The following is a 25,090-nucleotide window of genomic DNA, read 5'->3' as shown; positions in this document are numbered from 1 at the left end:
ACAATAATCAATTGCATTTAACCATACATGTACAATTTAATTTTTATGGACAAGAATCATTTGCATCACTATCAATTATCTGAGACTTAGATAGTTGTAATATTGTTCAAAGATAATGAAGGGTCCCAAACCCATAGAGTCTGATATCCTGGAATGGTATGTTCTAGATAATACATCGTTTTTCATGACCTGGTAGTCATCTTGGTCCATTTCCAAGTCTTTCATAATTTTTTTTCTGGTAAATTAAATATTTATAGGTTACTTTCTCTCATAGTTCTGTACCTTTGATTTATCTGGCAATTTCTTTCTTGTTTGAGAGATACCTGGTGAGCTTTTTGCTTGATTCAATAAACAGGAAACAGATTATAAAGATATATTTTATTGACAAGTGTAAGAGAGTATGGGAAGAGTCACAGTGGTCTAGATAGCTGGAAGGAGAAGCCAAAGAAAGAGAAAAAGATGAAAGGATTAAATCATGTATATAATAATTTTATAGATGTCGAGATTATAGAATTAAACCTCCTTGTAGCCTTTATTTCTTTGGTTCTAACCCCTTCATTCTAAGACACATCTCAACTTAGTAACACCTTTTTTGGAAGAAAAATTTTAAAGGGAAAAATGTATAGTTCTTTTTGAAAATAGCACAATGAAGTATATTTATTCAGACCCTAACATATTATGCCCTTAATAACCAAACTTTGAGCCTTCTCAACATCCTTCTGATTCACTTTTGGCCATCATTTATCATATGACATGCTACTTTTCATAATGGATTTCCTGATGAAAACCTTTTAGCACCTTTGTGATTAAAAACATAATCTTAAGTAATTCCAAAGTATGTCTTCGGTGTATTCTCTACATTTCCATTTCATAACTTACTAATCTTCCCCACACCCTTACCCACCACACATTTATACAGCTAATTTAGAAAGTTATCAGGAAGCTTTTGACAGTTTAATAACTGTGTGATAGTCTTTCACAAAGCATGCCTGGCTCCTTCACCTTTCTCGCTTTCAAAACACTGATTTATTTTGAGAGATTTGGCAAATTCTTCTGCCTTTAAAATTGTGCTACTTGATGTCCAACAGAAAGTTAATTTGTATATATATCCTGAGAACAAGAGATTTATCTCTGGCACAAATTCATCTACTTGCCTGTGTCTTCTATTCTTGGAACCTTTGTAAAACATTTGGGTGTTGTTTTATAAGAAAATCAGTTGGTTCATTTCTCAAGTTGGTGCATAACTTACAATAAATTTACACCTACCTTTCTGTTCCCTTCTGCATATGTGGTCCTTTTTCATTTCAGTGCTGCCATTATAGTACAGTCCTTTGAGGACAATTCTAGATCCAAGTTTAGCAAAAACTCCACAGTGGAAGGCAGTGCCAATGGAAATAAGTCAAATGAGGAATCAACGATAAGCAAGCAGCTGAAACTTCACATTTGTCCAGGCTATGACACTTACACAGGAAATGACAACAGTGTCACAGCTTGTCTCTCTGAGGAATAGCTGATTTCTTTGGACATTGATTGCAAGATTTATTCCAATTTCACAGAAGTTAAAATTAGTGGTGGGAAGGAACACCATGCATGATAGAATTGAGGAAATTAGCTAAATTACAGATTGCTAAAATACAGATTGTTTTAGAAGGTAATGACTCTTTTTTGGTCCATATGTGACAGGTTCTTTAACAAATTTCTCAGCTTCTTGGCTGATCTAGGTTAACCCTTTCTCTTAGTAAATCAGGAAACAAAGTCCTGGAGACTTCAACCTGTTCCAAATTTCACCAAGTGAGCTATTGCTAACCAGAGTTACAACAGTGGTTTCCAGGCACCAAGTGCTAAACCATGGGGGTGGCAGTGGGGAAGGGAGTGAAACTTCATGAATTCAAATATATCCACTTTAAAGGACTGTCTAATTTTTATGGTGAAATGTTCATTCTTTTCTGTGACTGGTGAGTTTATTCTTTTATTATTATTATCATTATTATTATTGATAATAATATCAATATTATTATTATTATTATTTTGCCTCCATCCCAATGTATTTACTTGGTAAAATAAAAATTTAGCATCCCTATATTGGTTCCTTCAATTTAAAAAAATTACTAGTCATTTACATGCAAAACTCTGAGAATTAATAGGCCAAAGGGCTTCAAGACAGTGTTCTTGCCTTAGGCATCTCTCTCAATTATTTCCTATGGCTGTAGTTTGTAGTTTGTGTTCGTTTTGCTGGAAAAATGACTTTCTTCAGCCATATTTCTCAGCTGCAAAAGAACACTTTTTTTTCTCAACTCACAATTTGAAACAATTTTTATATCAAATAATTGGGTTCCCCAAAACAAAGCAAGTTGCATTTATGAATAATCCATCTCTATAAATAAGGATACTAGGGGAGTTTTAAAAAGACCATCTTTTTATTGTGCTATCTTTTAGTTTTATGACTTCTCAGACCTCATTTACAAGATTTACTTCCTGACCTGTTTCAATGAAGTGTTTTCTAAAGCAGTATGCATGCACACAATGCCCACAACCTACCCTACCATGGGCAACGGAGAAGAGAAATGCAAGAATTAATGGCAGTTTATTTACAGTGTAGCTATTTCTGCCTTTTCTAGCACAACAGCACTGTCTACTATTCTAGGATCTGCAGATCCTTGTTTTTATGCAAAGGCATTTTATACAGAAGCTTGAAAATAATGAATCTACAAAATAATGCTCTAAGTGAAAGTAACTCATTTTGGAGTGTGTTATTATGATTAATAGTGGAGCTCTGGCATTTTGTAGACTAATGTTAATACAGCAACATTTGGGTAGCACCTTTTGTGATTTTTCAAGGTGGTGCACTTGTTTGTTAATGCATCCCATGTCCAGCCATTGAATTATGCCAGCATTACTGACAGTGCCACTTTGTCAGGCTGGAAAGATGGTCTCAGACTCAATAAGGAAACACTTTATCAAAAGGAATAAAAAATGGAAATGAGCTACTACCTTTGGGCTCAGATTAAATTAGCCTCGGGAATTTAGAAGCAACAGCTACTCTCGCTGTTCTTTCTAATGCAGCATTGTGGATCTTTATATCTCATACTCTATTAATTCAGTAAATATTTATTTGGCAACTATTATATGTAATGCATTAGGTGCTTATTCTGATTATCTGATTATCTTAAGATATACAAAATGAATGTATTTACATTTGTGCCTTCATAAAGTGTAGGAAAAGAAATGATGCATGTATGGAATTATCTGTAATAAGAGAAAGTAGCAGTATGTGCTATGGTAGAGAGACAATGTGCCAAGATTTCAGAGGGGAGGGGGGCGGGGGGAATTGTTTTAACTGAAGAACCAGAAGGATATGGTTCTTCACCTGGAGGCTCTGCATGTGTTGTGTTGAAGAGGGCAGTAAGCTGGAATTCAGAGGATGGCTGAGAGCATCAGGAGAGGGAAATTCTGGGATATGTACTGCAAAAAGATATCTGGGTAGGATTGCAGGATTCATAAAGGGGAGTTGTAGGGAGAAAGTCATGCAGGATCACAGTGCAGTAGGCTATATTTGAGACTAAAGAGTGTGAGCTTTAGTCTACACGCATGAGAGAGATCCTGAGATTTTATTAATATAGGAATCCATGTTCATAACAGTACATCAGACATTTCACCTGGAGGCTATGCATGTGTTGTGTTGAAGAGGGCAGTAAGCTGGAATTCAGAGGATGGCTGAGAGCTATTGGTGGAGTCCTTGAAAATGCATTAAAGGGAAGAACTGTCACTATGGCCATGGGAATGGCCACAGGATGATGGACAGGAGAGGAGACAGGATTGCAGTATGGAATAAGTGTTGACAGTTTATTGAACATAAGGGGAAATGAGATGGAGAGGAGACAAGGATTTTGATGTTTTAAGAGAGAGAGAAAATAAGAATGGGTTTGATTGATGACAGAGTCCTATTTGTGCCACCTTGAATTTGAAGTGCTGGCAAGAGTCAAAGACTAAATATATCAAGAGCAATTTGCAATGCACATCAGAAATTAAGATAAAAATAAAGCCAGAGCTAGAATGTTACATACTTGGGAATAACATGATTGGATAATAGTATAAGTATCTTTGTTTTGAGAGTTCACCAGTGGGAGTGAGAAGAACATTACAGAGAGGAGGCCAGGAATAGGTATGTGGAGAATGACTACACTTAGAAGGTGTAAGGAGGAAAGGAAATATTTCCCTCTGCCCTGGGAGAAAAGAAAAGACTCAGTAGTCAGAGGCAGCAGAAGTGAGGGGGCTAGGGATTAGGGATGAGATAGGTGGTATCAGAAAGGTTGGACTAGGATAGCAAAGGTTGTTTTGCTTGCACACTGGGAATTTTACCTTCAAAAGGAGGAGAGATCATTTAGTTATGGATAATCTATGTGTTTTCAGAGCAGAGTGCTTTAGGACTTTACTAAGGAGTTTCCTGACATGACAAACTCCCACCATTCACAGCCATAGTGTTCCTGGTTTCCTTAGCAGAACATGTAAATCTGTGGCCCGCTGCTCACTGCTCTGGGAAGAGCCCTCACACCAACGTATGGATGCTCTTTCCAGGATTCCTCTAGCAGCCCAAACATGAATTAGTGATTGGGGTAACTTTCTGGTAGTAAGAGAACACTATCAAGCTCAGCTGGCATGGCTCAGAGATTGAACGTCGACCTATGAACCAGGAGGTCATAGTTCAATTCCCGGTCAGGGCACATGCCTGGGTTTCAGGCTCAGTCCCTGGTATGGGGTCTGCAGGAGGCAGCCAATCAATGATTCTTTCTCATAATTGATGTTTCTATCTCTCTCTCCCTCTCCCTTCCTCTCTGAAATCAATAAAAATACATATTTTTAAAAATAGGGTTGGGGGTGGGGGGGCAGAAACTTGGAACCTCTCAGTCAAAGAGAACTGACATCTAAAACTACTAATAAACCGTAAATGTGAAGGACTTACAAATTAAACAGGCAGTTCTCTAACATTGAAATTTAAAATATTACAGGACTGATTAGAAAGCTCTGACTCAAACATCTGTTGGAAACAAACTGCTCTTAAGTTAAATGTATGTGCACTCTCTTCACTGAGTAATGGGGACTATTAAAATTTCATACTAATTGAAAAACAATTTTGCAAATGTGTTTGCTCAACATCACTTTAGATGTTGTTTTAATGATGGTTAAAATACACACACACACACACACACACACACACACACACACACACACACACGAGGCCCAGTGCACAAATTCGTGCATGGTGGTCCCTCAGCCTTACCAGTGATTGGGGCCTGCCACCCAGGGGAGAGGGACTGCAGGAGGTTGGCTATGGGAGCACATTGACCACCAGGGAGCATCTTCCACATTGAGCGTCTACCCCCTGGTGGTCAGTGCGTGTCATAGCGACTGGTCATTTGGTTGTTTGGTCATTTGGTCGTTCAGTTGCTTAGGCTTTTATATATAGAGACTAGAGGCCCAGCACATGAAATTTGTGCATGGGTATGGTCCCTAGGCCTGACCTGTGATCAGGGTGATCTTCCCCAGCTGCTGCACCCCCACCCCCCCTGCCACCGCGACCCCCCTCCCCCCCCCCCGGTTCCCTATTCACCATCTGGCCGATTAGAGCCTGCTGGCCTGGGGGAGGGGCTGAGAGGTTGCCCATTCCCACCCACTCACTGGCCCTGCCACCACCCATCCCCCCATTCCCCATTCCCCATCGGGCGATCGGAGCCTGCTGGCCTGGGGGAGAGACCAAGAGGTTGGCCATCCCACCCACTTGCCGGCCCCGTCCCCCGATGCCAGTTGCCCTATATGTGTGGGGCAACCAGCGGAGCGGAGGCCTTGGCCTGGTGCCGCCCATGTCCACCACCACCCACCCCTGGTTCCCCATTCCCCATCGGGCGATCGGAGCCTGCTGGCCAGGGGAAGGGATCGAGAGGTTGGCCAGCAGGCTCCGATCGGGTGATCAGGACCTACGGGCTGGTGCAGCTCCTGCATTGAGTGTCTGCCCCCTGGTGGTCAGTGTGCATCATCCCACCCTTAGGTCAATTTGCATATTACCCTTTTATTATATAGGATAATAAGTAAGCAGCTTAATTGTTTCAATAAGCAGTTTAGCTTTCAGAGACCTATGGAAACAACGTGTGAGGCTACAAGGAAATCATATCCCCAGTGTGTGCCAGTCTTTTGGAACACTGATGTGCTGAGAGGCAAAAATATTATTCAGAGATTGGGCACTGACACTGCTTTCTTTTCTTTTCCCAAGAGAAATCAGTCAAGAACCAGATGAGCGTCCTAGCCTGTTTGGCTCAGTGGGTAGAGGATTGGCCCATGGACTGAAGTGTCCCGGGTTCGATTCCAGTCAAGGGCACATACCTTGGTTGCAGGTTCCTCGGCCCTGGTTGGGTGTGTGCAGGAGGCAACCATTTGATGTGTCTTTTTCACATCCATGTTTCTCACTGTCCCTCCCCCTCTCTTTCACTAAATAAATAAATAAATAAATAAATAAATAAATAAATAAATGGAAAAATATCTTCAGGTGAGGAATAACAAAACAAACAACAACAAAAAGAACCAGATAAGCTTGATATTTAGAAATATTCATATAAGTAGAACCACTGGTTTGTTGGTATAAGCTGGCATGGTAACATTGTCCTGAGTATAAAAAGGACAGTGTTGCCCTAGCTGGTTTGGCTCAGTGGATAGAGCATTTGCCTGTGGACTGAAGGGTCCCAGGTTCGATTCCAGCCAAGGTCACATGCTTAGTTTGTGGGCTCGATCCCCAGTAGGGGACATGCTTGAGGCAGCCAATCGATGATTCTCTCTCATCATTGATGTTTCTCTCTCTCTCTCTCTCTCTCTCTCTCTCTCTCTCTCTCTCTCTCTCTCTCTCTCTCTCTCTCTCTCTCTCTCTCTCTCTCTCTCTCCCTTTCCCTTCCTCTCTGAAATCAATAAAGAATTTTTTTTTTTTTAAAAAAGAGGTTCTTCTCTCTCTGAGATTTTCACTGGGAGCAGCAGCCTCATAGGGAACTAATGTGTAAGAGAAAAAGCAAACAAGGATGTGCTAAATCTGCCTTTTCTCTGGGTTACCACTTTACCACTTCCTGTGGGTTCAGCAGCTGGGCTGAATAAATGGGCCCATGGCAGGTGTGTGTCTGATCTCTTCCCACCACTTGGTAACCCAGCTGCATGGTGCATTACCTTTAAAAATTGTAGTGAATGAGTCAAGTGGCATTTCCAAATGCCTAACTTCACAAGTTCATCTTAAACCCTGTGAATATCTTTTGGTTTTCATTGTAGTTGTCCTGGATCTAGGTTGTGTTGTGTAAGTTAAACTGTTTCAAAATTATGATCAAAATACATATGTTGAGGCTATGAAAAATGAATTTATTACCTCCAACAAACACACCTATCATTACTTGTATATGTATCTATACATAATCTTAACCCATGAAGGTGGGGGCCAGGGTCATCTTGTTTCTGAGGGTATCCGCAGAACTTAGCAATGTTATTCATTCAATTGACTATTAATTGACTTTTGAAAAACAGGACCTTCCTTATAGAGAACAGACTAACAACTGTCAGAGGAAAGGGGAGACTGTGGTGCTGAATATAAAAGGCGAAGGGATTAAGCAAAACAAAAGGGGGGGTCATTCCAAAATATCCTTTAATGGGGCTTTTGTTATAGAGATATTAATACTGTATATGTTTAAAAACTTTGGGTTTGCTTTACAACTTCACTAAAAAAGAATTCCTATATATAGTTCTCTCTTTATTTTCCTGAGATAATTAATATGTAAATTACTGTTCTTCAGGATTGAAACTCTTCCAGCATGGCTTTCCTTGGGCTCTTCTCTTTGCTGCTTCTGCAAAGTTTGGCCGTAGGGACCACTTTCCCTGATGAAACCATTGCTGAGTTCTCGGTGACTATGTATAATCACCTTCGAGCCACTGGGGAAGATGAAAATATTCTTTTCTCTCCATTGAGTGTCACCCTTGCTATGGGAATGATGGAACTGGGGGCCCAAGGGTCTACCCTGAAAGAAATCCGTCATTCAATGGGATATGACAGGCTGAAACATGGTAAGTGTGCTTAGGTTTGATTTCTCAGGATGGTTTAACTTTAACTTTTAGCTCAGTTGTGTTGCCTTATGCCCGAGACAGCAGTATTTCACACAGCAAGAAAGTATTCTCATTGATATGGTATGGCTAGGAGAAACTTTAGGAAACTCAAGAAAGGAGTTAATTCTGGGTTCCATCCCTGGCTGAGTTAATTAAAAGAAATTATGTATTAATAATAATAATAATATTTAAATAAATCTTATTGTGATAAACAAAAGCAAGCATGGTTCTTGCTCTGAATTTTAAGACTAGATGGAGAGACATATGTAATCAATTATCATATAAGTAAATGAAACTTTACAACTGTGATGAGTGCTACAAAGAAAAGAAACATGATTCTCTAAGAATATCGGATTTTTTTTTTGCTTAAAATCATGTTTTCATTATTATAAGACTTATATATAGTAAAAAAATTTATAACCAAAAGGTATTTTGTAACCAGTTTGACATGGTATATGATTTCTATTTTAATATTTCTAATATACATGTAAATTAACTCATTAAAAAGTTAAGAACTAAAACAATTTATAAAAGATTTTCTAGTTATAAGGTTTAAAAAAAGTCTAGTAAAAGTAAATTTAAAGGAATAATTTTTAAGCTAGGAAATTAAACTTAATTCTTATTTCTGATCAACATAAGACTAATTTAATGAAAGTAACCTAAGTACTTTGAAAGTAAACAACCAAAAAATCTTTACTTGATAGATTCTACCAAGGTATCGATTAAAATGAAAAATAATATCGGTTGATAACACTAAAGTTCAAAACTGTTAATTTGAACATCTAGAAAACACAGAAATATTGTACTTCCTTACCATGTCAATGTGGAGAATAAGTGAGTGCTTTTCCCCTGGGTCGTTAGCTGTGTTTTTACTGCCCGTACATTCTCTGTTTGTCCCACTATTAAACTTACCCTATGTCATTTTGCAGGTGAAGAATTTTCTTTCTTGAAGGATTTTTCTAACATGGTCCCTGCTGAAAAGAGCCAGTATGTGCTGAAAATTGCCAGTTCCCTCTTTGTGCAAAATGAATTTCACATCAATGATGAATTTTTGCAAATGATGAAAAAATATTTTAATGCGGAAGTAAATCATGTGGACTTCGGTCAAAATATTGCCGTGGCCAACCACATCAATAAGTGGGTGGAGAATAACACAAATAGTATGTCATTTGCTTCTTTTCTTTCTCAAGTAGCTTAGTTTTGACTCTCTCCTTAGTCCTGAAATTATTTGTCTCCTCATTCCTTTTCTATTTTGTATATTATATAGAATTTAGTTAAGTATCTAATAATTATTCCACATAGATTGAAGTCTTTTTAGAAGCACTGCTTATGAATACACATTTGAGAAGTAAGTATAGTCTTTTGCCATGCCTAGAATTTTGATGCTGATAGATTAACACTCGCCAGTTGATGGGTTTTTCCTGTGTAGTAATCTTGGCTATGGTATGGAACTTTGCTTGAGCTATTTAATACATTAGATACTGATTGGAATGGCAGTTGGTGGTGGCTATCTTATGATTAAAATAAAATAAGAGAGTTAAAAGTCAGAGTTTAAAGATTTTTTTGTTGGCTTCACAAGACTTGATTGGTAATCAAAATATTGTATAAGATTCCTTTAAAAAAGAGCAGCCCACTTTAAGCAAAAATAAATGGAGAGAAATTAGAAAGAGATGTATGAATTTAAAATTTTATTTTTAATTCATGTATTCTAAATGTATTTCAGTTTTCCAAATGTTTCATATCTTATAATTCTATTTTTTAATTTTACCATAAAAATGAAATTAGAATCTAAAAAATGAGACCAAATTTAACATAGTTTTACTACAGCTGTTCATTAAATTAATTCATATTGTCAAACTCCCCAAGTAATGTTAATCTATTAAATTTTATGTTGAAACAGCAACAAAAAACCCTGATGACATGTGCTATTCCTACCAATCCCCCAAAACTGAAGCACCTTCGTAAGCTCAGAAGTACAATAGTTAATAAAATGAGAGATTACAGAGCAAAATTTGGTCCTATGTTTTTCACTATGATATTACTTTTTCTCTATGACTACTCTCACTAAAATCACTCTTTCAACTATAAGATTAAAATGTAAGAAAAAGAAATTTATGTTGTTTTTTTAACATTCAAAGAATAAATCAAGAATATTAATCTACCTGGAATAGATTGAATTATTAAAAGCTGTTTGTTTCCAAACTTTTTTGTTTGTTTGTTAACCCTCACTTGAGGATATTTTTCCATTAATTTTTAGAGAGAGTGGAAGAGATGGGGAGAAACAGAGAAATATCTATGTGAGAGAGACACATCTTTTGTTTGCCTCCCACACATGCCCCCACAAAGCCAGGGATTGAGCCTGCAACCTAGGTACGTGCTCTTGACCAGAATCGAACCTGGGACCCTTCAGTCCAATGGCTGACGCTCTATCCATTGAGCCAAACTGGCTAGGGCTCCAAACTCTTTTTAAACACTTATCAACAAAGACCCAGTGTCTTCCAAAATAGATTCAGAAAGGAATATATGTGATAGAAAAATAAAGCATCACAAGTTAAATTGGCTTTCACTTGTCTGTTTTTACCTAGTCAAAGCAGTTGTTATATTTGGTAGAAAGATATCCAATGTACACGGGGGCATGGTTGAATTGAATGACATTTTAATCATGTGCAATGTTTAAGAATAAACCTGGCATCATTTGTTGAGTGCTTACTCTGTACTGAGTGTTACATGCATCATTGCAACTAGAAAGGGTTGAAGCCTGAGATTCTTCTGCATGTAGTTCTGCAGTTGGTGCAAGTATCTACACTTGTGTTATTTTGGGTGGTGTGGCTATTTTAGATGCCCTTAAGCTATAATTGTGTGTGTGTGTGTGTGTGTGTGTGTGTGTGTGTGTGTGTGTGTGTGTGTGTGTAACATTTTTCTTTTGAAAGTAAGGTATTTTTAAAGTTTATTATAAGTTTAGTAATGGTATAGAGTTTTTCTGAATCACTCTATTGGATGGTAATTTGATAATCTTTGGTCCCCTTTCATCTTCTAATTTAATATTAATTTTCATCCATTTATTTTTCCTGAATAGGTCTGTTGAAAGATTTGGTATCCCCAAGAGATTTTGATGCTGTCACTCATCTGGCCCTCATCAATGCTGTCTATTTCAAGGGTAACTGGAAGTCACAATTTAGACCTGAAAATACTAGAACCTTTTCCTTCACTAAAGATGATGAAAGTGAAGTCCAAATTCCAATGATGTACCAACAAGGAGAATTTTATTATGGTATGACATTTTGGCTTTTATTTCTCTCTTTTTGAGGTATATCAACAAATTTCTTTTTTAAAATATGTTTTTATTTATTTTAGAGAGAGATGAAGGGAGAGAGAGAAAGAAAGAAAGAAACAGTGACCAGTTTCCTCCCATAAGCACCCAGACCAGGGATCAAACCCAAAACCTGGGCATGTACCCTGAAGAGGAATTGAACCAGTGACCTTTTGGTGCAAAGGACGATGCTCAATCAACCGAGCCACACTGGCCAGGACTTGACAAATTTAAAAAAATGAACATGAAATATCCAGTACTTAAATTTCTTGTCAATTTAATTTAAGCTAAATTTTCTTAGCTCCATTTTCCAGCTCTTTCTTAGCTCTAATTAGATCCTGAGTGAATACTATGAATACTAGAGGCCCAGTGCACAAAATTCATACACCCTCTCCAATCTGGGACCCCTTGGGGGATGTCCGACTGCCGGTTTAGGGCCGATCCCTGTGTGGGCAGTCGGACAGCCCTCTCACAATCTGGGACTGCTGGCTCCCAACCGCTCCCCTGCCTGCCAGCCTGATCAGCCCTTAAGCACTCCCCTGTGAGCCTGATGGACACCTAACTGCTTCCCTGCTGGCCCGATGGCCCCCAACTGTCCTCCCCTGCCAGCCCAGCCACCCCCAACTGCCCTCCCCTGCTGGCCTGGTATCCCCTAACTGCCCTCCCCTGTAGGCCTGGTCGCCCCCAACTGCCCTCCCCTGCGGGCCATCTTGTGGCAGCCATCTTGTGCCCACATAGGGGCAGCCATCATGTGGGAGGGTGTGATGGTCAATTTGCATATTACCTCTTTATTATATAGGATTATGTGTAATGACAGCTTTTCAATGTTTCATCAATTTATAAATTTGATCACACCTACAAAGTGACTTTGATCACATAAAAATATTAGAATATGACTATTCAGTTACTACAAAAAGTCATAGGCTTTGGGGTGGTTTTCAGTGATCCATATGTTCCACCCAGCTCTCGATTTGACGCCTTACAACTTTTTGAATTACAAGCATTCTTTTGAAATTTTGCTTTCACAGCTGTGTATGTATGGCAGACAAAACTATTCATAGTTTCATTTATTAAATGTCTATAATTTATGATATAATTCAATATTCTTGCATTATTTTCAAAGATGTTTCATTAGACTTTTTAGAAATTTGGGGTGTGAATCCTTCCTATGCCCTACATTAAGCTGTAAGAGTTTGTTGTTATAATAATGTAATTGTAAGCTAAGTATATGTTATAACTACTAGCTTATTTTATTTACAAATACATTGCAAAAAAGTATTATAATCACAGTTAATCAAATTAACAGTAAAAACAAGAAAGGAAAATACCCATTTATTTGAGAATTGAAATGATTAATGTGAAGTTTAAGAGCCCTAGATCAATTATAGGAAAATATTCACAACAAAAGCGTTACAATTTTTGAAAAATGGGGACAATTTTAAAGTTGTGACAGGACCATTTGTTTTAAAGACTACCTGAGCTTTATATGAAAGCCTCGTCAATTTAGTTAAGTTTATAGAACACAAAGCCAATTATCTAATTTACCTAATTACATAATCTGAAGGTCACAATCACCACATATACACTATATAGCTATTGTAGAAAGGAACGGATTTTATTATGGCTATGCTACCTTTGCCTCAAAACGTTTAGTTGTAGTATCAATAGAGTACCAGGTATTACATGGTCAATTTTTCCCTATTTAATAATCAGGCAGATATTGGTAAATGTGGTATAGGATTCAGGACTTTCTTTTTCTAACCAGAAACATTTCATTGTTTCTAATAATATCCTTTAAATCTATATTCATTTGAAGTCCCATTTTAAAATATAAACTAAGTCTAGAGAACATGTTGTGACAAATGTGAGCTAATTCTGGGGATTCTAAAATAAATAAATTCTGCAGGATGTAGGATTCACTTGAATTTCAAGGTCTGTTTTTAAGTAAACCTTTTTCTCAGATGCCTAAATCTCTTATATTTTTTTAAAAAGTTGTAACAAATTTAAACCTTTTATTTCGGCTTTGACATGGGCCTTTTTATCACATTTCTTTTCTTTTTAGGGGAATTTAGTGATGGCTCCAATGAAGCTGGTGGTATCTACCAAGTCCTAGAAATTCCATATGAGGGAGATGAGGTCAGTATGATGCTGGTGTTGTCCAGACAGGAAGTTCCACTGGCCACTCTGGAGCCACTGCTCAAAGCGCAGCTGATTGAAGAATGGGCGAACTCTGTGAAGAAGCAGAAGGTGGAAGTGTACCTGCCCAGGTGAGAGGCTCCTGTGTGACTCCCCCTGAGAGCATGGAGGGAGGGAGAGCAACGAAGATTCCGACCTAGGGAAACTCTCGCCATTACTTTTGAATTTTAAGTCTTGTGTTACTCTCCTCCTCCTGTTACTCGTCCTATTCTGTCCTCTCTCATCCTCCTGTCACTCCTCCTCCTCTGTTCTTCCTCCTCCTCCCCCCTCCTCCTCTTCCCCTTCTTCCTCTAATTATTCTCCTTCTTCTCCTTTTTTCAAAGTATTCTTTAATTCTCATGTTGTCCTGCTCAGAGACACAGGCTCACTTATTGATTTAGTCAATACTATTTACCAACACCTAGTTTCAGATATGAGTCAATATTCTTGGCTTCATTGTAAAAGATTTTTCCAATAGATTGTCTCTGAATATAATTTACAGTGACAGTCTTCTGTATTTCATTAATATTTAAATTTGATTATAGCTGGAAAAATGATCTCTGACATTGTTGGCAAAAGAACAAACAAGTCCCTGTGCTAGGTGCCAAGATACAACCATAAGTAAGCAGGAAGAAGCTTAATATTCTCCCTGTGGCCAAAAGAATAAGGTCCATACAGGGCCTAGCTGTTCTTACACCATTTTCTTCCTCAACCCTACCTCTGGCCACCAGCACAGCAAACATTTGGTAGCATGTACTGTCTGTGTGCCACAGGCATCATGCTCTTCTCATGTCTCTGGGTCTCTATGTGTATTTTTTGTATTGACCTAAAATGCCCTCTTTACATTGCTTTGCCAGATTTATATACTTAAGCTTTAGGGTACAGCTCTGGCACCAGTTTTAGGAAGCCTTCCATGAACCATCTGATAAGCACTTGACCCTCACTTTGGCCTCACTTATGCATCTTCCCATTGTGACAAGACATTTATGTTACCACCCCACAATGAGATTACCCTTTTGTAAGTCTTACTTTACTTCTGTAAGTTCTTCTACAGTCAGATCTCTCCCCCATGATAGAAGTGTGTTTGCAAAACAAAACCCAACTGATATTTATTCTGTCCTTGAATACCTTAAAACCTAGCAAGGGTGTGAGACCAGTGAACACAAACAAATTTATAAGCAAAAATAGTGTGTAAATTCTGGATTAGAAAACAAGACATACAACAGGAAAACAAGATAAACAACAGGAAAAAATATACGTCTGTGTGTATGTGGAAGTACAGTTCTAACATTCATTCCATATTAAAAAAATTATACAAATATAATTAATTAATATGAACATTAAAGATGATAAGTAAGATATTAGTATTAAAATTTAATTACTAAACATTCATATTCTAATTTTAGGAATTATTTAAAAGTTATTCTTATACTATTTGTAATACTTTAAACAATAAAAAATGTAAAAATAGTTACATCTTATATAAATGCTTATTTTTCAAAAAACTTAGCTGATGTTTGTTTATGTATATGGAGATTATTTGGAACTGTAGACAGTTTTGCCTAGAAAGTGTTACATATCCATAATCTGTAACCATACATAATAAATAGCCATACATTTCTTAGTCCACACATAAAAATTAAGGTATTCACACTCCAAATATTTATTTAGTTTTGGCTAAAATATTAAATTTGCATAGCTTTCCATGAGAACACTTTTACTACTATGTAGCAAGTTTCCACTATGTCTATGCTCAGGGAGATAGAGGTAGCCAGTGACTATCTAACAAATAAAGCTAAGGCCATGTAAAATATATATATTACATGTGTGTATGTGTGTGTGTATGTATGTATATTTATATAATTGATGTATACATACTGAATATATAAACAATATATCTTAACTCTAAAAGAATTTACTTTTAAGCATTATTAACTAAATTTAAATATCTAAATCAGATCTAAAATCTCATCCAGAGACCTTTATTATTAATCTTACATTTTTCCTTGAATTTTATAATGAATTTCTTTTTTATTTCCATTGGTTTATTGGTTTTTAGAGAGAGAGGAAGGGGAGGCATGGAAACATCCATGAGATAAAAACATCATCAATCAGCTGTCTCCTGCACACCCCCTACTGGGGATGGAGCCCTCAACCCAGGCATGTGCTCTGACTGGGAGTCACACCCATGACCTTTTGGTTCATGGGTCCATGCTCAACCGCTGAGTCACACCAGCTGGGCATGAATTCCTTTTGATAATATGCGAAAATCTGTACAGTGTTAATGCTCTCCTTATTGAATTTTATGCATTAAGTGCAGCATCCCTAAATGCTTAATTCTGTGAAGATGCAGTTACTTAGGAGTACTGTAGCAGAATTGCAAATGAATGCTTAAGTATCACATGTTCTAATTCAACCATATTCACTAGAAAATGTGATCTCCAGGTCCTATCCACTGAGAAACTGAACGTGGGTGCAGAAGAAAATTAATTTTTCATATTCTAAGATACACTCTTCAATTATGAAATAGTTTAGCTTGCTTCCTCATATTAATGCTTGTTACTAAACTAGGCACAGCTGATTTTCATGTATCCATTTCTGTAGGAATTCTGTGAACTCTCCCTCTGCATGGCTAATGCATACAGAGGGAGGCTAATTGAGAGGAAAGATAAATTTAGTTTCCCTTTTCAAGGGATTGGCTATTTTCAAATACTAATGTGTCAGTAATAATCAATGGGAAACTATCCACCCCCCCTCCATTGTACAGCATTAGGATCCACAAAATGTTTGATAAAGGTAATGACTTCTGTGACCCAATTTTAGCAAAGGTAACATTGTCCTGATAGCTGTGTTCTGGGTTCACTCAAGTGTCTGTCTAAATGGTTTGTGTAATTTTATTCATATGGGAATTATTACCTAAAAATGCAACTTTGCATTTCTGTAATTTGACCAATTCTTGTTCTGCTTGACAGGTACTTTACTTTCTGTTATACTACATTTTATAGAGAAAACTGTAGAGTGCCTTTCTTAAGAGGTATAGGGTATTTCAGGGCATGGGGGAGGAGAGATAGGACAATCACTTTTGTATTTGTGTTATCCCCCCCAACAATAAATCCTACAGGACTCAGATAATAAATTAAAAGTGTATTTTTATCCAAAATATAAGAAGTCTGTTTAGAAGAGGGTAAGATTGCTATACCTATGTGATATCGCCAAATCCAGTGGAATTCCATAAGGTTTGTGCACAGGAATACATCTCTAAGATTTAAATAATATTGTCAAATATGCTTCCAATTTACCCACAATAGCAAAAATAGTTTGGTATATATATATATATATATATGGAGAGAGAGAGAGAGAGAGAGAGAGAGAGAGAGAGAGAGAGAGAGAGAGAGAGAGAGATTAACTCTAAAAAGCACTTTAGAATAATGCCTGGCACAGAGTAAGCATCATATAAGTACTATCTATTGTTGTTTAATTTTCAGTGCACATTTTTATATGCTTTTACTGATTTTAGAGAGAGGAAGGGAGAGGAGAAGAGAGAGAAAAGCATCATCATCATTGATAGGCTGCCTCCTACATACCCTCAGATTAGGGATTGAGCCCGCAACCCAGGCATGTGCCCTGACCCGGAATCGACCTGTGACCTCCTGGTTCATAGGTCCATGCTCAACCAATGAGCCATGCTAGCTGGGCTCAATGTACATTTTAAATACTAGTATTTATCTTATGTTAACCTATGGGTAGTTTTATATATGCTTTTCTCTAGGTACCCGTTCTAAAAACAGGTTCTAATGAACATTCCTCTCTTCATTACATGCTCTGGCTCTTCAGTATTTACTGATGCAGCTTAAGTATAAGAAGAATTTTCTAAAATCAAAATCCAGTAATACTTGGAAGGCAGAGGTCCCTGGCTGTAATGTCTTTTCACTCTGACTTTTGTCGTCTCAGATTTGTCATTTGTGACCAGAGAGAAATCAAAGAATATAAAGTGGTTCTTTGTTATGCAGCCGGGAACCACGCTGTTATTTTGAAATGATTGTCTACTAATAAAGCACTTCAGTTTCATGTTTATAAAAGAAAACCAATGCATAAGCCATCTGATTTTGTTCTTCAACCCAAATGCTTTTTATTAGGTTTTTCTACAAAGGGTTTGCTTAGTTTCTTAATTACTTATAAATTTTATTAAAGGTAATTTATATTTGTTTTTTGTAACATTTGTTCCACATATCTACTCAGTCTCTGATGCTTCTGCCCTCCACATACTTCTTCAGCTTATTCAGACAAAAAGGTGCAGATATGCCATTACATTGTATGCCTTTATTAAAGCAGGCATGCCTTTGGTATTTTTTTTAAAGCAGTGTTTGGCCTTTTATTTTTAAATTCAGTGGGTGAAATATAAAATCTGCCTGTAGTTGTTGTTGTTGTTGTTGTTGTTGTTTTAATAAACCATTGTTTTAATTATAGTGATTAGTCTTGAGGGAGCTTTGCAATCAGGAAGACCTTAGTTCATACCCTCATTTGATGACCTGTTAGCTGTGTGACCAGGGCAAGTTGCTTAGCTTTTGGGGGCTCTTTTGTGGACTAGAGATAATACCTATATCATAGGGTTGTGTGAGATTGTCATGGAGATGATTAAAGGAAATACTGTACATAAAAGGATTCACATAGTGCCTGTGACATAGTAAGCATTCAGTATAAAAATGAATATTTATATTATTAAGGGGAAAGATATTATAAATGGATAATAGGTATTCTTCAATAGTTGATGAGGAAAAGAAGAGGATGAATGAATAAATGGAAATTGTTTACATCCTGTCTTCCACTTAGAACAACATTCTCATGATTTGAGTTCACTTCCACCTATGTGTTTTGTCCTATGCAGATACTGCAAATATTAAAATGAAAAAAGACACTAGATTTGACTAATTTGCAGTGAAAGTAGCAGGGATTAATACGGCTACTTAATCAAGTTACTTCATCACCACTAAAATGCAAATATACACATCTTAACATTATAATAATGTGATTATACATAACTTCAATATAATAAGAACTGTTAACAGTACTGCTATTTATCACATGCCTGCTACATGCCAACACCATTATAAGACTTTGAGAAACCTTATTTAATCCCATCAACAATACTATGAAGTGGGTATTATTATTATTATTATTATTGCCATTTTCTATATGCCAAAACTGAGGCATATGGAAACCAAGGAACTTGCCCATGTCAGTCCGGCTAAATTACCGTCCTCACCGAAACAGCCAGCCTCAGAAGTGTGAAAAAAAGAAGTTGATTTTAAGAGGCAAAAAGAATTCCCTCCTGACATCTTCCTTTCCTTTCTAATTTAGAGAATCGTTACAAATATCATGCTACCTGGACCCCTATCCCAGTCTTGCCATTTATTTAGCTGCATGGCCTTGTCGGTTATTTCATCTTTCTGCCTTCAGTTTCTTCTTCTTTTAACTGGGGATAATAATAATAATACCTACTTCTGAGGGCTGCAGTGACACTTATATGACTGTTTTTTCTACTCTTGTAACATATAGTAAGCTCCATATAGTAAGTGATCAAAAAATAAATTAATGATAATGACAATAATAAAGCACACACACAAAAACCTTAATCAAGTTATCAAATGTATTCTCCAAGATATTCCGTATTTTCCTATTCATCTCCTTTTGTACTTTTACAATCGATATCAACCTTTTTGTAAAAAACAAAATAAAAGTGTTAAGTCCAAGTTAAAGTGTGGGGTATAGATAAAATTTAGTATGTTTGCTCTACATTTCCTTGTCTTTTGCTCTGATTTTTTCATAAACACAGACCTGCTAAAACTAATCACTCCTCTTGGTGTCTACCTCATTTATGGCAATCATTCTCTTGTCACTTTTCTTAAAACCAGGCATCAGCAATGAAGCCACATAAAAAAAAGAAGAAGAAAAAGTGATGCTACGTTAATGTGACATTTAATGACTATTGCAGACTTAGCTCTGTTAAGTACACAGTTGTTGCCTAAAATTTATGTTTTATTCATATTGATCAGGAGACACATTTAATTCTAACCAGTTGTTTTCACTTTTTATAGATATATTAAAACCCTTTGCTTTTAACAAATGCATTTGTTTGTTAATGCAGCCATGTTTGGCCCATATCTTTTACTAGTAAGATGGGTGATACAACTCATTGGTTTGGGAGAGATTCTGTTTAGTAACAATCTGGCTTTCTGTGGGAACCATGTTTTAAATTAATGTTCTGTTTATGACCACTGTTCTTATTTTTAAGTTTTTAAATAATGTTGTATTTATTTTTACAAAAATGAGGCACATTTATGTATAATAATTCATAAGTATATTAATTATCATGTATATTAATTCATTGGAACAAAAAAGATCTATTATTCTTGATTTAAAAATCTCTGTATAATTATAAAAGTGCATAGTTTTTAAGATATAATATTTAACTCACTTTCATTGATTAACAATTTTTGTGGGATACTACCATGAGAACAGGCTTATGTCCTAGAGGTTACTATAACCGAGAACATATATATTTTTAAACTTGATAGTTTTTATGTTTCCTTTCTGTGAGTTACATGGAGTTGAAATGCTGGATGTATTCATTTTATAGAAACAATTGGCTCTTATTTAACCCTTTTTATTGGGTAGAAAGTTGACCAGGATACTAAGAAGAGAATGAAGCATCTTGGGGAAATGTATGATTAATCATTACCATCTTAAAAACAACAACACACAAATATATTTATAGGTCAAAGGACTTGAAAACTGTTCATGTACAAATTTTACATAGTATTATGGTAATTATTCTTGATATCAAAACTCATTTATTCCACCATATATGATGGCTTTGTGTCCATGTTATGTATTTTCCTACTTAATTTAATACTATTCTGTTATATTATTCCATTTGACACCCTCTCTTTTTATAAGCACAATGAAATACTACTTTCAGTCAAAAGCCAGTTTTAGTATAATTTTACCTCATAAAACAGGCTTTAAATATCTACATTCTAACATTTTATTCTTGTCTCAGATAACAAGATACTGTAACGAAATACTTTAAAAATGCAGTAACTAATTTTTCCCCCTTGTGTTCTCCAGGTTCACAGTGGAACAGGAGATTGATTTAAAAGATGTCTTGAAGGCTCTTGGAATAACTGAAGTTTTCACCAAAAATGCAAATTTGACAGCCTTGTCTGGTAGGAAACAAACACTAATTTAAAAAAAAAAATGTTATTTTGCCCTGGCCCTTATGGCTCTGTTGGTTGGAGCATCATCCCATACACTGGAAGGTGGTAGATTCAATTCCAGTCTGGGCACATACCCAGGTTGTGAGTTCAGTCCCCAGTCTGGGTGTGTATGGGAGCCAACTGATCAATGTTTCTCTCTCATCTCTCTCTCTCTCTCTCTCTCTCTCTCTCTCTCTCTCTCTCTCCCTCATGTTATTTCATAAAAAGTTTTTAAAGTGATATTGAATTATCTATTTATTATAGATTTCTGAGGTAAAATATAGTTGTTTACCAGATAAATATAATAACTATGTTTAACTTCTACAAGCAAAATTATAAATATAGTCAAAACATTAAGTTTATATTATCCTGGTCCATGTTTTATCTTTGAAAATAGACTATGGTCTCCAGAAGACCTGTCTTAATTTTGAACTTCCCATATCATCAGATACAATGCCTTGTAGAGTACATAATAAATAAATCTATTGATCAAATATCTCAATATGTCCGGTAATAATAAATCATAGAGGAAAGAAAGAAGGAAGAGAGGATAAATGAGTTTCTGCTATGAGAACTAAATACTTTTAAAACAGTGCTCAGTAAGATGAGGTAAATATTATTCTAAGTCTTCAATAAAAAAACATAGATTTTGAAGAAGTAGGTTTAAAACATACCCAGCATATTGTATATTGAGTAATTTATTTTAAATATTTCAAGAAAATAAAATTCACTTGAATAATTTATTAAGTTGCCCTAATTTGTTCATTGTAAAATATCATACTATATTTCTAACATTAAAGTACTTAGAACCTACAAAATCTTTTTGGAAATACCTTTAAGTAAGTAGCCAACCCCAAGATATTTATCTACACTAATAAAAGACAAAGATGCTAATTGACTGTACCTTTGCTATGCCCTAAGCCACGCCCACCAGCCAATCAGAGCGACTATATGCAAATGAACCCAACTAAGATGGCGGCCAGCAGCCACGGAGCTGGAGCAAGCAGGAGGCTGGGTTGCCCCGGCGATGGAGGAAGCCAAGATTCTGCCAGCCCTGAGCCGGCTGTAGCCTCCACTAAAGGCAACAAAGTTTCAATTATAGAAGATAAACAAATCCCAGATATCTGCTTCCAGCCAGCCTCCACTGGGAACTTGGGTGGCTGGGGGTTGTGGCCAGCCTGCAAACAGCCATCAGCCCCTCACCCAGACTGGCCAGGCACCCCAGTGGGGACCCCCACACTGAAGGGGCTGCAAACAGCCATCAGCCCCTCACCCAGGCTGGCCAGGAACCCCAGGGGGAACCCCCACCCTGAAGGGGCTGTGGCCAGCCTGCAAACAGCCATCAGTATCTCACCCAGGCTGGCCAGGCACTCCTATATAATAGAAGGGTAATATGCAAATTGACCCTAACAGCAGAATGACTGGGAATGACTGGTCACTATGACACACACTGACCACCAGGGGGCAGATGCTCAATGCAGAAGCTTCCTCCTGGTGGTCAGTGTGCTCCCACAGGGGAAGCTCTGCTCAGCCACAAGCCAGGCTGATGGCTGCCAGTACAGCGGTGGTGGTGGGAGCCTCTCCCATCTTCTCAGCAGCGCTAAAGATGTCCAACTGCAGCCTAGGCCTGCTCCCTGCTGGCAAGTGGACATCCCCCGAGGGCTCCCGGGCTGCCAGAGGGATGTCTGACTGCCAGCTTAGGCCTGATCCCCCAGGGAGTGGTCCTAAGCCAGCAGGTGGTCATCCCCCGAGGGGTCCCAGACTGCGAAAGGGCACAGGCCGGGCTGAGGGGCCCCCCCCCCCCCCGGAGTGCACAAATTTTTGTGCACTGGGCCTCTAGTCATAGAATAAAGCTAACTGTGAGTTTGAGACTCAACTTATACAATGATTATTTTCTATCATTTCTATAAAATACAGAAAATAAAAACAATCTGTTTTTTTATGAGATAAAGTCAAATATATAGCAAGATAAAAGAAATTCAACATGTAAGGCCTCTTTATATGCAATTTTTTGAATCAAATTCTCCATCTAGAGAGAACTGAGGTGATAGAAGATTTTCTTAACAGTTCATGAGTTGCAGGAGAAAATTTAGTTTTCTTTTCCTGAAGTAGCAACCTATAAACAATCAAGCTGGCCAAATAATAGCTTCTAAACCTGGAGTGTGAGAACCCATGGACTGAATTCAGGGAAGTAGAGGTCTCCATCCCTGAAATTACATTTAGTGTGAATTCCCATTGGAGAGAGAGAGAGAGAGGGGGAGAGAGAGGGAGAGAGAGAGAGAGAACACACCAGGGAGGAGATAGCACATTCATTGCTTTCAATAAATTTCTCAAGGAGTCTACAATCAAAAAAGCCTTGCCCTTCCAGGTTTAGGACTGAGCAGACTGTTTTCTAAGCAGCACTGAATTTCCAGGAGTGAGATGATATTGATGTGTCCGATACCACATCTTCTACCCCTTATTTAGAGAGCTTACGTTGCAAAACACTACTAAGCTTCTCTAAATGTCTGCTATGTGCACACAAAGGAAGTGAATTTCCCTTGAGTAAAGGTTTTCATGACTCGCATTCAGCGACTGAGGCTCGGAACTCTTCAGTGAGATTGTCAAGAAGGTGGTACTGGTGGAGATGCTAAAGGTAAAGGGTGCCTTTCAACTTGAGTCAGAAATACTTTCATGGCTCAAGCATAGTATAATCTAAAGGTCTGTGCTCACTTTCTTTTTTCTTTTTTTTAAAATATATTTTATTGATTTTTTACAGAGAGGAAGGGAGAGGGTTAGAGAGTTAGAAACGTCGATGAGAGAGAAACATCGATTCAGCTGCCTACTGCACGCCCCCCACTGGGGATGTGCCTGCAACCAAGGTACATGCCCTTGACCGGAATTGAACCTAGGACCCTTCAGTCTGCAGGCCAACGCTCTATCCACTGAGCCAAACCGGTTAGGGCATATGCTCACTTTCTTAAGAACTGAGAGAATCTGTCTACCATACAGGCCAAATTCCAACTGGATAATTGCATTCTGCTTTCTGAACATGGCTCTATTTTCAGTTTGATTAGAGATTCACTCTCACTGTCCCACCCAAACATCTAGGCCGTTATTTCACACGTATGGTATACTAGTATCTGCTGCTTTTCAGTCCCAAGGGGGTAGCACTGCAATGGCAAGTCAATTATTGTGGTCAGTGTAGCCTAAAATTTTTGGCGTATCTGGAAGGTTTATAAGGTAATGTTTAATCGCCTTTGCTGTGTACAGAGACACTAGAGCATAGATATACATTATGAATGCAGCTGTTGGGGGATTGGAAAAAGCAGTAGGATCTTTCAGAGTTCATATTGTATCGGATGTATGTGAAGTTGCTGGTTGTTTGATTAAACCTCCATCAGAATTGACTCTTTCTCAGCACCCTGCTCACTGCTGCATTTCCCATTCCTGGCACGGGGCCAACACAGCCTTGGCTAAAGGAGCAAACGAGGGAGGGAAGGAGAGAAGAGCTTTCCTTGGGGCTACCTTACACATTTCATTTCTTGAGACATATACTCCTAAAACTTCAGTAAGAAATCCAGAATTGGGCAGCCCCAAACACTACCCCGTTCATGTCCTCAGGATAATTTGATGAAAGCTCTAAAGCCTGTATCTCAAGCTTTCAGTGGGAACTCTAATTCTTAAATTCCTAGTTTTGCCAGAGTCTTAGTAGCCTCAGCATGCCAACCACCCCAACCAATCTCTCTCTCTCTCTCTCTCTCTCTCTCTCTCTCTCTCTCTCTCTCTCTCTCTCATATATATTAACATATAAATCATTCATTCATTCAAAAACTATCTACTGACACAACCATAAGACTTGCCTCTAAGCTTCCTCTAAATTCAGTACCGTTTGATCCCTGCATCATTTATTTGGGCACCATATGCTCTACCTTACATGGTTAGTATTCTTGTCACTGGTTGAGTTTTTTTGCCTCCTAATAATGATTAAAATGTCTATGACACATAGTAACCCCCACAAGTACCCAGGAAACTTATTAGCATATTATTACTTTATACTTTAACTAGAGGCCTGGTGCACAACATTCCTGCACTGGGAATAAGGAGCTCAGCCTGGCTTGTGCCCTCTCGCAGTCCAGGATCCCCTTGGGGGATGTCCACCTGCCGGCTTAGGCCCGCTCCACGGGAAGCAGGCCTAACTTGGCAGGCGGACATCCCCCGAGGGGTCCTTAGTGCTGCCTGGAGATAA

At 37.8% G+C, this 25,090-nt stretch overlaps 1 protein-coding gene across 2 annotated transcripts in view; it reads left to right on the top strand.

The window, feature by feature from the left end:
- SERPINI1 (serpin family I member 1) overlaps window positions 1-25,090 on the top strand; it is a 78,961-nt gene that overhangs the window by 41,672 nt on the left and 12,199 nt on the right. For both annotated transcript variants that reach the window (XM_036347399.1, XM_036347397.1), the window contains exons 2-6: window positions 7,815-8,082; window positions 9,051-9,281; window positions 11,198-11,392; window positions 13,494-13,698; window positions 20,735-20,832. In XM_036347399.1, coding sequence (XP_036203292.1) covers window positions 7,833-8,082; window positions 9,051-9,281; window positions 11,198-11,392; window positions 13,494-13,698; window positions 20,735-20,832 — 979 coding nt within the window. In that variant the 5' untranslated portion in view covers window positions 7,815-7,832. The remainder of the gene's footprint in view (window positions 1-7,814; window positions 8,083-9,050; window positions 9,282-11,197; window positions 11,393-13,493; window positions 13,699-20,734; window positions 20,833-25,090) is intronic.

The sequence above is a fragment of the Myotis myotis genome, unplaced genomic scaffold (assembly GCF_014108235.1).
Source record: "Myotis myotis isolate mMyoMyo1 unplaced genomic scaffold, mMyoMyo1.p scaffold_m19_p_2, whole genome shotgun sequence".
In the NCBI taxonomy this organism is placed as follows: Eukaryota; Metazoa; Chordata; class Mammalia; order Chiroptera; family Vespertilionidae; genus Myotis; species Myotis myotis.
Note: the sequence above shows the minus strand (reverse complement) of the source record. Positions and strands in the feature narration are given on the sequence as shown.